This window comes from Artemia sp. Qi Xiang Cuo, unplaced genomic scaffold (assembly GCF_049724085.1).
Source record: "Artemia sp. Qi Xiang Cuo unplaced genomic scaffold, ASM4972408v1 HiC_scaffold_3379, whole genome shotgun sequence".
NCBI classification, from domain to species: domain Eukaryota; kingdom Metazoa; phylum Arthropoda; class Branchiopoda; order Anostraca; family Artemiidae; genus Artemia; species Artemia sp. Qi Xiang Cuo.
Window position 1 is genome coordinate 49647 of NW_028300770.1, and position 14486 is coordinate 64132.

A 14486-nucleotide genomic window follows, 5' to 3' on the forward strand; every position below is an offset into this window, starting at 1 on the left:
CGTGCCATGGACAATGAGAGAGTATGACACGGGGAGAGACAATAAGAGAGGACGGTGCGGCAAAAAATAGTTCCGTGCCATGGACAATGAGAGAGAATGACACGGGGAGAGAGATACGTATCTAAGAAAAACAATTTTGCGTCTTGGCTGTTAAAATTTTTTGACGGCTGGTTATTAGGGAAGGTGTTCTTTATTGTTATCTGCTAGGAGGTTTTGGCAAGGACAAAAGGTACCTCCGAACAGCTAAATCCGTCTTGCCAAGTGTCCTAGCAGATTTGGCAATAAAACTGGCTCATGATCACTTAATCATTGGTGGTCACATGTCTTTGAAGAAGACATTAGACCGAGTGAACCGTGTCTTTATATTTGATAGAATAAGTACAAAAGTTCGAGAAAATTGTCAAAATTGTGATTTATGCTTACGCAGAAATAAAATGCATCAGAACTTTATAACTACGTTAGGATATAATTAAGAGCCAAAATACCCCTTCCGTGTGTTTTCGGTAGACTTTGCTGGTCCCATGGGGGGGGGGGGCATTAGATGGCTCTACTGAAAACGGAAATTTCCATATTTAAGTTGGGGTTGACCATTTTTCAAAATTTTGTATTCTGAAAGCTGTCTTAAGGATAACAACAGAGGCTATGTATAACTTCCATTGTGAGTTAGTGATAGCATACTTGGGTCTTTTTGAAGTTTTGATCACTGATTCCCACCAATCTTTTCGTTAGAATTTGATTTCACAGATGTGTACGAAATTGAAAATTAACATCATTTTTCGTCGAGTTATAATCCTCAATCGAACGGGGTATGTGAGAATCGTGTGAAGGTAACAAAATTTGCATTGAAAGCTTACTGTCAAGATCATCCCAATTCTTGGGATACTTATTTGCCTTTCGTTCAGAATGCATTGAATTCTACTATGTCCTCCACATCTAAATATTCACCTTATCACATAATTTTTGGCAGGCAGTCTCTTTCCTTTTTGTATATTCAATTGCCATTGCCTTCCATTGATTTTTTTGATATTTATGATGATTATATGGTAAATTTAGTTAGGACTTACTTCACGACTTACAGGATTTGCGACAAACGAATAGGAAAGCAGAGAAAGTCTCAAAGAGTACAATATAATAAAAATGCTGTAAATTTACCAGTTTTGCGAGAAGGGGACTTAGTTTGTGCCCAAGACAAAGCTTGAAGTCTGAGGGAAATCAAGGGTTTAAAGCTTAAATTTCGTGGATCCTATATAGATTAAAACATTTTGAAGGATTCCCTATTCCTGGTAATGGTACGAGAACTTTCAGGAACGTCTATAAGAAAGACAGGAAACAGTCTTCTGATAAAGCTTATAAATGATTCAGAAACTTCCTTATGTTTGAATCTTATTTTTCAGGAGAAAATTGATTATTAAAAAACCTAATATTGTCACTAGTAAACTCAAATCTAAAGACGAAGAAGAAAATAGCAACGGTTACAGCTTACGTCAACGTCCGGATGACAAACTTTCCATTTTTTTTTTCTTTCATCAAAACTTAAATTTTCTGCCCCACAAATTATTCATAAAAATTAATTATTAAAAAAATCCAATATTGTCACTAGTAAACTCAAATCTAAAGACAAAGAACAAAATAGCAACGGTTACGGCTTACGTCAACGTCCGGATGACAAACTTTCCATTTTTTTCTTTCTTTCATCAAAACTTAAATTTTCTGCCCCACAAATTATTCATAAAAATTGATTATTAAAAAAATCCAATATTGTCACTAGTAAACTCAAATCTAAAGACAAAGAACAAAATAGCAACGGCTACGGCTTACGTCAACGTCCGGATGACAAACTTTCCATTTTTTTTTTCTTTCATCAAAACTTAAATTTTCTGCCCCACAAATTATTCATAAAAATTGATTATTAAAAAAATCCAATATTGTCACTAGTAAACTCAAATCTAAAGACAAAGAACAAAATAGCAACGGCTACGGCTTACGTCAACGTCCGGATGACAAACTTTCCATTTTTTTCTTTCTTTCATCAAAACTTAAATTTTCTGCCCCACAAATTATTTATAAAAATTAATTATTAAAAAAATCCAATATTGTCACTAGTAAACTCAAATCTAAAGACAAAGAACAAAATAGCAACGGTTACGGCTTACGTCAACGTCCGGATGACAAACTTTCCATTTTTTTTCTTTCTTTCATCAAAACTTAAATGTCCTGCCCCACATAATATTCGATTCTTTTACTATTCATAAGATATGAACAGAAAGTAAAAACGCCATTTGAGAAAATTTGCTACACAGCTTTCGCCTCTCATGTTTATCTTTCTGTTATCCCTTTTTCAGAGAAAGCATTTCTCATGTCAAGTTAATCAGCACAAAACCTATCTACGTCTTCATTTTAACTGTGACTTCTATTTCCATCACCATTTATACTACAATAACATACCAATCTCTTAATAATCTCTATAGTAACCTTACTCTACCTATCTCTATAATAATAATTTTTAACACTATAATAACCTGGAGGCTTATAAGCTGCTTTCCTGTTTGATTCTCCGAGAACAACTAGTTCTACTTGACTCTCCACTTGAGCCACTTCATCCTCTATTTAACCTTTATCTACTTCTGGACCAGCTAGGGCTAGGCTCTATTTGGACATCCGGTTGACCTCTAGAAACGAAGCTAGCCTCCATTATGTCTGAAACAACTACTGGTGTCTACTGGAAGCTGGTATACAGACGATCCTGAATCAATTCTTTTAAGTCCACGATTCAGTAACTCCAATTCTATAATTGCTGATGATATTAATTGGCTTGTCTTTAATGGTTGCTCGAAACAATTTTGGTTGTTTAAATTAAAATTACTATTTTTGATTGAACGTTATATATAAGGCAAGTTCTTTTAAAAGATATTTTGATTATGTACAGTTTTTTTTTCTATTAGGGGAACGACATCAATGATGCCAAGTTGAAGCCCGAACAATAGAAGGAATACTTTGAGGAAAAACTGATCCCAGAAGTAATGACTGACCCAAATGCCCTAAACTCCTTCCCAATCATAGGTCGAGACCCCCCTCCACCTCTACTTAGAAGCGAGACCAAAGCGGCTATAGAATCCCTGAAGCGAGAGAAAGCTCCGGGGAGAGACGGTGTCACCGCTCAATTGATAAATGTTAGTTCAGAAGACGTTGTTGAAAATATGCCCCAGTCTTACATCAGCCACCTGGTCTACTAGACGCATCCCGCAGCAGTAGTGCAAGTTTAACAGAGACCTATATCAGCTATTTATTGATTTCCGATAGGTCTTTGACCTAATATGGAGGAAAGGCTTGTGGTATATTCTAAGACACTATGGTGTCCTGATACCCGTTGAATATGGATCCAGAATAGGAGGAATCCTAATTGACAAACTAGCATATGCGGATAATAATCGACCAGATGTCCACTACCGCTCAAGAACTCCAGAGACAGGTTGACTGCATTTCCCAAGCAACGAAGCCGTTTGGTATGCAGATTAACGCAAACAAAACCAAAGTCATGGTTACATCACAACAGGAGATGACAACCCCTCGATAGGACGGTGAACAAGTGGAAACAGTTGATCAATTCCTTTACATCAGCAGTCTCTTGACAGCTGACAACTGCCACACTGTCCACATTAACCGCCACCTCTAGCTTCAAAATACTATCAAAGATCTGGAAATCTAGCCACCTTTCAAACCATCTAAAAGTGCATCTATTCAACAGTCTGATCATATCCATTGCTCTGTAAGGGTGTGAAACCTGAACATCAAAAGCTGAAAACGAGTGCAACCTCCTTGCGTTCGAAATGAGATGTTGGCACCGGATAGCCGAGATCAGATATACTGACCATGTCACAAAAGAAGAAGTCCGAAGAAGCCTGAAGTAACGAGACACTATCTTGAACAAAATCCAAAAACAGCAACTGCGCTGGTTCGGCCAAGTTAAACGAATGAATCCCTAACGTTTGCCCAAGATCGCGCTCGAAGGAACAACAGAAGGACTTCGACCACGGGGAAGACCTCGCACAAGGTGGATCGAAAACTTTGACCGACAACACATTACCAAATATCCGGAACTGCACTTGACAGAACAGCATATCGAGCCCTAATTCATCAGATTTTGGAAGAAGTGGCCCCAAGATATCCCATGAGGATCGATGGGACTTAAGTAAGTAAGTAAGTATGTCTATTTCCTAGCAAACTAAATTCATTATTGACATGTCTTGAAAGTCAAATCTTGACATTTGAAGGTCAGGTCATGACATTGACAGCCTATCTTGATATTTGAAAATGAAGTTTTAGGGGTTTAAGTGAACATAAGCGACAAATTAATATTACTCAGTTCAGTGCGGATTCTGTCCTCGTCGTATGAACATTTTTTGTTCCAACTGTATTATATATATATAAATGAACGTTTTATAATCTACACAAACTTTATGAAAGTTAGATACGCTAGACATCCTCCACCGGTCGAACCCCATATTGTCGGCCAACGCTACCATAATAACAAGAAGAGAAGAAAGCACAGAGAGACTTTTACACCTTAGTGAATCATACCCTGCTCCTTACAGGTTTAGGTTTTATATTCAAGTTCCGAGACAAAAAATTCGCATGCAACTAATGAAGAGCTAAATAAAGACTATATTTTATTAAACTAATTTAATTTTTGGTTTTTATGTAAAAAAAAATTGAGGTACAGACCGGATCAATGGAGTCCTTAGCGAATCATGTTCCAGTGCCTTTCATGTTTAGTCTTCAATTTCAAGCATCAAGATGAAAAATTAGCATAGAGTTAAATAAAAGAACTAAATAAATAAAAAGGTTATTTACTTTTGAATTGAACTAAAACATTTTTTTTTTACTTCCATGATCCAAAAACAAAACTTGAGGTATAGACTGGAGCAATAGAGTCGTTAGTGAATCATATCCTGCACCTTATATATTTAGGTTTTATTTGCAAGTTTCAGAACAAGAATTAGCTGCAATTAACAGAGAACAGAATACAGGGACTATTTATTATTAAATGAATATAATTTATTTTTTGGTTTTGTTTATGTTTTTGTTTAATTTCATTTATGTAAAAAAAAAAAAAGTGAGATACAGACTGGACCAATATCCAGTGCCTTGAAACCAAGGCCGTACCCAGAGGGGTGGTTGGGGGGTTTGAAACCCTCCCGAAATGTTTTTTGACTCGTAAAAACGTAACAAAAATGGATGTAAATAAATTTTGTAAGCGTTTTTTGAGGGTTTTTTGTGTGACCCCCCCCCCCCCAAACAAAATCTTTGAGTAAAACCTCCTCCGAAAAAACATCCTGGGTACGGCCTTGCTTGGAACAGATCCTTAGCGAATCATGTTCCAGTGCCTTATATATTTAGTCTTTAATTTCAAGCATCAAGACGAAAAATTAGCATGAAGTTAAATAAAAGAACTAAGTAAACAAATAGATTTTTTTACTTTTGAATTCAACAAAATTGTTTTTTTTTATTTCTCTGTTTCAAACAAGTTGAGGTAAACAGAGGAGCAATGGAGTCCTTAGCAAATCATATCCTGCTCTTTACATGTTTTACTTTGAAGTTTCAGGACGAAAAATTATTATGCAATTAAATAAAGAACTAAATACATAAATTATTTATTTAAAATTGGATTAAATTAATTTTTGTTTTGTTTTCAATTAATTAACTGAATAAAGAGACTATTTATTATTAAATTAATTTAATTTTTCGGTTTTTATGTTAAAAAGAAAATTGAGCTACAGACTGGACCAGTGGAGTCCCTAACGAATCATGTTCCAGTGCCTTATATGTTTAGGATTTACTTTCAAGACGAAAAATCAGCATGGAATTAAATGAAGAACTTAATAAACAAAAAGATTATTTACTTTTGAATTGAATATATTTTTTGTTTCGCTTGTAAATTCAAAAAAAAATTAGATAAATACTAGAGCAATGACGTCTTTGGCGAATCATGCCCTGCTCTTAACATGTTTAGGTTTTATTTTCATGTTTCAAAACAAAAAAATTAGCAAGGAATTAAATAAAGAACTAAATAAATAAAAGGGTTATTTATTTTTAAATTGACTAAAATTTGATTTTGCTTCTATGTTCCAGAAAAATTAAGGTAAACAGTGGAGCAATTGAGCCCTTGGTGAATAATATCCTGTTCTTGACATGTTTTACTTTCAAGTTTCAGGACAAAAAATTATTATGAAATTAAATAAAGAACTAAATACAGAAATTATTTATTTTAAAACTGGATTAAATTAATTTTTGTTTTATTTTATATTAATTAACCGAATAAAAACACTATTTATTATTAAATTAATTTCATTTTTGGTTTTTATGTTAAAAAGAAAATTGAGCTACAGACTGGACCAATGGAGTCCTTAACGAATCATGTTCCAGTGCCTTATATGTTTAGGTTTTACTTTCAAGACGAAAAATCAGCATGGAATTAAATGAAGAACTAAATAAACAAAGATTATTTTTTTGGAATTGAATAATTTCTTTGTTTTGCTTTTAAATTAAAAAAAAAAAAATAAGTAAAGACTAGAGCAATGGCGTCTTTGGCGAATCATGTTTAGATGATTAGGTTTACATGTTTAGGTTTTATTTTCAAGTTCAAAACAAAAAATTAGCTAGGAATTAAATAAAGAACTAAATAAATAAAGGGTTATTTAATTTTAAATTGACTAAAATTTGATTTTGCTTCTATATCCCAGAAACGTTAAGTAAACAGTGGAGCAATGGAGTCCTTAGTGAATCATATCCTGTTCCTTGCATGTTTAGGTTTTATTTTCAAGTTTCAAGACAAAAAATTAGCCTGGGATTAAATAAAGGACTAAATAAAGAAAATATTTATTTTCAAATCAAATTAATTTTTTTTTTTAAGAAATAGAGGTACAGATCGGACCAATGGAGTCCTTAGCGAATCATGTTCCAGTGCCTGGCATGTTTAGTCTTTATTTTCAAGCATCAAGATGAAAGATTAGCATGGATTTAGATAAAGAACTAAATAAATAGATTATTAACTTTTATACTGAATAAAATTTATTTCCTGGCTTCTAAGTCCAAAAAAAAGTTGAGGTAGACACCAAAGCGAGGGAATCCTTAGAGAATTCGTGACGACAGGAGTTCGAGTCCTGGTGTCGCTGGTTATTTGGTTTGGGACGGAGGTCAGTGACTTGACTCGGTAAGCTAAACCAGAGTCAACCCAGCTCTAAACGGGTACCTGGAGAAACCTGGGGAATGTAAACAGGAAGGGTGTGTGAAAAAAGAGGACAGCTGCTAACAACCCCTTCCTGGACTTCCCAGCTAAAGGACCAAGAAACAAAAATCAGCACCGCCGGTAGGGACTGTAAAGCCCAATTGTGCATTCCTTACCCTGGTGTCGCTTGTTATTTGGTTTGGGACGGAGGTCAGTGACTTGACTTGGTAAGCTCTCAGCCAGATTCAAACCAGCTCTAAACGGCTATCTGGAGAAATCTGGGGAATGCAAACAGGAAAGGTGTGTGAAAACACAGGACAGCTGGCCACAACCCCTTCCTAGACTTCCTGGCTAAAGGGCCAAGAAACAGAAACAGCACCGCCGGTAGGGACTGTAAAGCCCAATTCCCAATTCTTTACCCTTTTTTTTAATTTAAGTCCTTAGACTGTGTTCCTACAAAAGGCCTCAAAACGACATTCTGATCTCCGTCAAAATTATGACAAGATACATTCTTTAGATCATGTCCCTTAAACACGTTCTTAATCTTTAAGTCGTTTGATTCATGTGCTTAAAAGTGAATTTTTTAGCTAGGTCTTGTTCTTCTTGTTCAAAACATCAACTATGAGTTGCAAAACAATTTCTACTACTTCAGTTAATGTTCAAAACATGTCAATATTCTTTTACACGCTATATAAATTCACTTTACATGCCTTTAGTTCGCTTTAAAAGCATGTCAATATTTTTTCACAGGTCATAAAAATTGACCTCACAGGTCTTCAGTTAGTCTTCAAAGCATGACAATATTCTTTAACAGACCACAGGCCATAAAAATTCGCTACACAGGCCATAAAATTCACTCAGTTGTTATTGATAATGGGATCCCCCCTTCAAGTATTTTCAGCTAGGCTTTGTTCTTCTTCTTCAAAACACATCAACTATGAGTTGCAAAACAATTTGTACTGCTTCAGTTAATCTTCCAAACATGTCAATATTCTTTTACACGCTATATAAATTCACTTTACCGGCCTTTAGTTCGCTTTAAAAGCATGTCAATATTTTTTCACAGGTCATAAAAATTGACCTCACAGGTCATCAGTTAGCCTTCAAAGCATGACAATATTCTTCAACAGACCACAGGCCATAAAAATTCGCTACACAGGCATAAAATTCATTCAGTTGTTATTGGTACCGGCCTCCTCTCTTCAAGTATGGCCTACTTTTGCGGGTAATATACAAGTACGAATTTTAATTATTTTACTCCTCAGAAAAAAGTAAGAGTTCGCAGAAGGTCTATGCATGGATGTCATGGTTCATCACATGCTGAACAACAAACATATATTATAAAGTGAAAGAAATTAGAAGTTCTCTGAATAACCATTCACATTTTTAGAAGACAACGTCCATTGCAATGTCCCATTTTGATTTTTTCTTTTTTTCATCTTAACAGTGCTCAAACTAAGATCCCCTCTTCCTTCTTCTAAGTTACACAAAGTTTAGTTATTTTAGAGCAAGACTGATTCTACTGAAGACGAGCTACACATGTAGCGTAGTCCTATTCCTAAAAGTTGTGTATCCCCACTCCCGCTCTTCACCACCTCCCGTGTGAGCAGACACAAGTGCCTGGCTGAGGTCATTAATTTTATTATATCTATTTCTAATTTTTTTTTTTCCGAAATTGGATTAATATGAGATTAATTGATGATCCAGAAATCAGAAACAAAATTCGCGAAAATAGTATACCTATCCTACCATTTTGGCCACTGTTTTTTTTTTTTTTTTTTAGAAATGTTTAAAGTATAAATAAAGTAAAAAAAACGACACAATTGATATTCTTAGTTAGCGTCTTATAATTAAGTGAGTTTTAGGAGATGACGCTGGTTCTTTTTTCACTTGAGTTTTCTCTCCCACCAGTGTCCCATATTCTCTCAGCTAAACAGCCAGCGTTTTTATTTATTTAGTTTTCATGTAAATTTCGTTTACTGGACTATTAATCAGTGTTATGGTATTTCAACGGGAATTTACAGCATTATTTAATGGTCCATAACGTTTTCTGAGGGAAAAGGGTAGAGACGCGTGGTACCCCATAGTAATGGATATAAGTTTAAAATCAAATGATTAGACTTGATCAAATACGCCAGACTTAGAAAATAACTACAAGTATCACAATTGAACCAAAGGGCCAACAAGGTAGGAGAGAATACCTCCCTCCCGCCTAAGACTAGTTTGAATGTTCCCTGGATAAACCTAAGACAAAACTTGTTTCTGCAGTGCTTTCGGCCACTTTTATAAAAACCTACTGTGCTAGTCCCTTCACCCAAAAGTTATGGCTGATCTGAGATAGCATAAGCAAAAAATTTCATACTAAACTAAACAGCCTCTAAAAGAACCAGCCTCAAAAGTTGATACACAAAAAAAAGCAAAACAAACCAGATAAAAATTGAATAAAACTTTTATGAAAAAAAAAGAAAAATACATGATGGCTGCTACTTAGTGTCCCATAAGGTGAATAGCAAATCATTCATTATTTCCTTTAAGCCGATTTATGGCATGGATTGACCAAAGAAAATCAGAGAGATTACTTGTTAAATTACTGTGGCTCAAAACTTGTCGGTTTATTTACAGGCTCAAAATTTGACAAAGCAACACCAGAAAAAAAAATACATTATTTGGCTTCTTACTCTGACATATGAAATTGAGGAATGATTTGATTGCCTTGCAAATAAATGAAAATCCTTTTTAATTCTTAAATTATTTATTTTCAAATTACTATTTAACTTTTTTTCTTTTTCTAAATTTTAAATATCTTTAAATTAATTATTTTAAAACAAATTTATAGATAAATAAATTAAATCAATGTGCAAATAAATTAAATATTAAATCAAAGCAAAACAAGATTACTGTCCTAAATTTCCGTATTGAAAAGTAATGGGCAATGGAAGCACATAAAAACTAATGGAATCAAAAAAATCATTTTGATACGTAAGCACAAGACAGAATGCTAATCCCTCTTTTTTTTATCTTTGGATCCATTTGTGCGTTACTTTTTGGTTGTTGTTGTTTTTTTAAATTGGTTCCAGGAATTCCCGAGGGGCAGCCTAGTGTATGGCCATCAACTAAAAATACAAAATGAATAGAGATGGAAATGATACTCAGTTCCTTTTTATACAAAATCGTATAGCCCTGTCCCCCAGGGAGTGTTTATGACTCATGTGAGATAGCATAAGGAAACATTTTCATACAAATGTAGACATTCAAACATGGGACGAGAGTCATTAAATAATATGAGCTTTAAAACATTAAAACAAATATTATGGAAACAAAAAGAGAATGTAAAAAAAATATTCACAAACTAAATAGCATACCATTCATCATTTACTCAACTTAGAATTCGGCTTAAGTTTTAAGTGAATTAGTACGTGTACGTAACTTTCAGCCAATCATTAATTTTCAGCACTGAAAACCATTACGTGACGTTATACAATGGGTAACTGAAACCGAGCCAGTATTTCTCAGTTAGTAGTTTTAATTAATGAAAAAACGCTAAGTTACCTTAACCTAAAACTTAACTGAACTTAGAACTTAAACTTGTAGCTCAACATTTACGTTTAACTCAGATCCACCAGAAACAGAGTGTAGTTGCAAAAAAAAAATTTCACTGTAAAAACTTTTCATTTCTTTTTACTGGTTCAAATAATGACACAGCAACAACATATATAAATCGTAACCAAGGCCTTTCATACAGTTAATTTGTCGCAAAGGAAGAGTCAATAGTGTCGTAACCATAACTTGGGCACATAACCCAAACATCGTTCCGCAAACGGTCTTCAACAATAGTTTAAACTATAGACTAATTATGCAACTATTCTTACTTATCTAGAATTAAAAGCCTTAATTATACTTTTGTGTTATATTTATCATACAATATTTTTAGATGGGAAAAGCCAAAAATGAAGCTGTAAAGTACCTTTATAGACTTGAATTTTCTTCTTCTCATTCTTACTCTTTGTCAATAATACACTGCCAGTATTTCTGTCTGGGCAAAAATCAGTTATTTTTTCCGCTATAAAATAAACGAAGTTAAAATTTTGAGTTCCAAAACATAAATCAGAAAATTATTTAAAGAAACTTTCAAAACATAAATAATTCAAATTAAAAAAAAACTTTCGACAAAGCGTTTAGCAACAAAGCGTCTAGCAATGGGCATCTCAGTGGTTTTAATGGAAGTTACAATCACATTTTCAGAAGGTGGGATTGCAAAAAGTACGCTGTTGCAAAAGTGCATTGCAACTGCAAGTATATGATAGAAGGTGTTAGTTTGCTTTGAAAATTATTCTCAAAAACGTCTATGAGCGCTTTCGATGGTCCATGTCGTTTAAAGTCTATAACAGAACATTATGCTCCATATCTAAAAGGAGGGATTTCAACCCCTTCCCTCCCAGACTTTTCTATAACATTCTCACTATCCTGAAAAAATGATAACCTTAAAATACATGTTTCTATTTCCTTTAAATTTCTTCAAAAAGTTTTCCAAAGCTCTGCATAACCCCCGATAATCCGAGTATAATCTTAGGTAAAATGGAATGAGGCTAAAACTATATAAAATATGAATTGGCAAACACAGCATTACATTTTTAACTTGAGGTAGCTATTGAGTTACTAAATTTATTTGGAAGTTAACAGTTTAAAATCATTAGGAGGATAAAAAAGCATAAAAATGCATAGCCTAAGTCAAGATGTTTTTATAAACGCATCATTTCACTAGATGATCTTTCTATTGTGGACTCAAATATTAATCTGAAGGACCTCTCCCGGAAAGTTTCAAAATTTTGGGCCTTCAAAAATTTGTGTTTTAAAACACTAGAATATGAATTTGAAGTTCATAATTTTACAATTTTTAGGGGGGGGTATCTTTAGACAAATATTGCTTTTAGGGGACGTCCCAATACCCTCCTTTCCATCCCAACTCTGTGCAGATAGTCATAATCGACTACCTGCACTTGATTAACTACATGCACATGCCAAATAACCTTCATTAAAATGTACATTTCGATACCACCAACATCTTCCCCATGCATGCCAACAAAGCCTATTAAGTTGAAATTTTCTCACAAGTTATATTTTTGAACAGAAGCAATAGTAACATCTTTTTCCATTGTGAGTCGCAAAGAGAAGACAGGGATGGGGTTAAATATAATCCCCCCTGGAAGATCAAAAATACCTAAAAATGCATAATTTATACTGTTTTTAAACATTTAATACATTTTTTTCTTATATTTTTTCAACAGCCACTACATTAACCTATAATGATTAGCGCACAACAATATAGTACTATATACACATGAAAAAAGTCTCGGATAGCCAGTTAAGCAAAGACTATAAATAATTGTTTATATTAACCTGTTCATTATAAAAAAAATAAATAAAAACAACTTCTCGAGGTTATACGATATTCCTTTTGGAATTTCAAAGTGATGGTACTTTTATAAACTCAAGGTCCAAGAGAGCCTTTCAGAATGTCAATCTAAGCAAGGATATATTTTTGGTAATTTTACATGTCGAGTGTTTCCCATAAAAGGAATTTTGGTAATTTGATAAGTTTTTGGTAACTTTTACATGTTAAGTATTTCCCATATAAGCAGTTTTGTAAATTTCGGCAATTTTGTAAGTTCTTGGTAATTTTTACATGTTGAGGATTTCCTCATAAAAAGCTATTTTGATAATTTGGTAAGTTTTTTGGTAATTTTTACATGTTGAGTGTTTCCCATAAAAGTAATTCATATACTCTTAACTCTGAACACTCCCAAGGATATTTCCAAAGAGCAGCAGATACAAAATACAAAAGCAATTGATACCAATTCAAAGGATAATTGATAATAATAAAAAAATAATAATAAAATTTCTACCATCCATTGTTTTTTCTTCTACACATTTTTCTTTGCACCAGTAATTTCTTCTTTTTTACTCTAATTGTTTTACTAAATTTTTTTTTTATTGTTTTTTTAGTATATTTTTTGTCTTAATTGGTTCTAAGACTACTAAGCCTTTATTAAATACAATATACTCGAGCACATGACCAACACCAGAAAATCTGACAAAATGTAGAAAATCATAAAACTGACAATAAAAAATGAAATTTCTGTCCACAAGACAAGTGGAATCTAGCAATGACTTCTTCTTTTTTCTTTTTTTTTCCTCCACTACTCAGGACCCGAGAGCAAAATTGTCCTACTGCTCGAAAACCCATTCCACGAAAATATAATAAAGTTAATAATAATAAAAAAAAAATATAATAATAAGCTAATAAAACTGCATTAGCTTAATCCTTTCTTCGGGTGTTAGAGTTAGCGAAAAAATATAAGCAAGGTAAGCTAATTTTGTTCCAAGGGTCATTTCGCTTTCATGGAAAGTAATAATGTATGGATTACAACACAAAGGAATTTTCAGTTGCAACAAAGCAGATTGCCGTAGAGAGTCTTAATATAAACCATTCATTGAGCAGAGGAAATTACATTACATTACAACCTCTGTGCTTGAACCGATTTTCGTCTAGATGGCTTAAATATCCGAGTTAGGGCTAACTTCCTGAAATTTCTCATGTTTTTAATCTTGCTTTTCATTTTTTTAGATTCAAGATAAAAAAAAAAGTCTTACTTTTTATTCCATCTTTTTCCATGGCAGCCATTATCTCTACAAACTTGTCTGAAATCTTCTGAATGTGCGGACGTTTGAAGAATTTCCGTTGAGTAATAGCCCCATTACAAATTGGACACTTTTGCTTTTTCTTTTTATGTCCAAACAGTGAAGCAATGCATGGATTACAAAAGACATGGCAACAGGCACTTGACGCAGCATCTTTCAATCGATCAAGGCTTTGAAAAAAGTAATAGTATTATTAATTGGGAAGAGTATTAACTCCCAGTCAATCACTAATCTGAAAAACAATAACCTGATGTTATAAAGAGGGTATACAAAGTTCATATTCTTTTGGAGTACTTATACAACCAGAATTAATTGGTTTCCAATCAACACAAGAAACCTTACGATTTGGCTTTTTTATGGCTGAAGGCAAGCAAGTATTTCTCGTTATTGAGATTGCATATAGACATTACGTTTCATTAAAAGGTGACGAATTTTATGCGGATGTTATAGTAGGTATATCCTGTTTTGTCACACAATTGGGGGATCAAGTTTAAACTTTCAGCCACTTTTTCTTATTAAGGGGGAGGGGGAAGGATTGAGGAGCATTGGATTTTGTGTTTGG

General features: G+C 33.6%; 1 protein-coding gene across 1 annotated transcript in view; it reads right to left on the reverse strand.

Moving 5' to 3' along the window:
• LOC148938397 (uncharacterized) overlaps window positions 1-14053 on the reverse strand; it is a 37566-nt gene extending 23513 nt beyond the window's left edge. Inside the window, exons 1-2 of the mRNA XM_089107825.1 lie at window positions 13877-14053; window positions 11190-11285 (exon numbers count right to left, since the gene is read on the reverse strand). Coding sequence (XP_088963951.1) covers window positions 11190-11285; window positions 13877-13907 — 127 coding nt within the window. The 5' untranslated portion in view covers window positions 13908-14053. The remainder of the gene's footprint in view (window positions 1-11189; window positions 11286-13876) is intronic.
• Window positions 14054-14486: the final 433 nt, after the last annotated feature.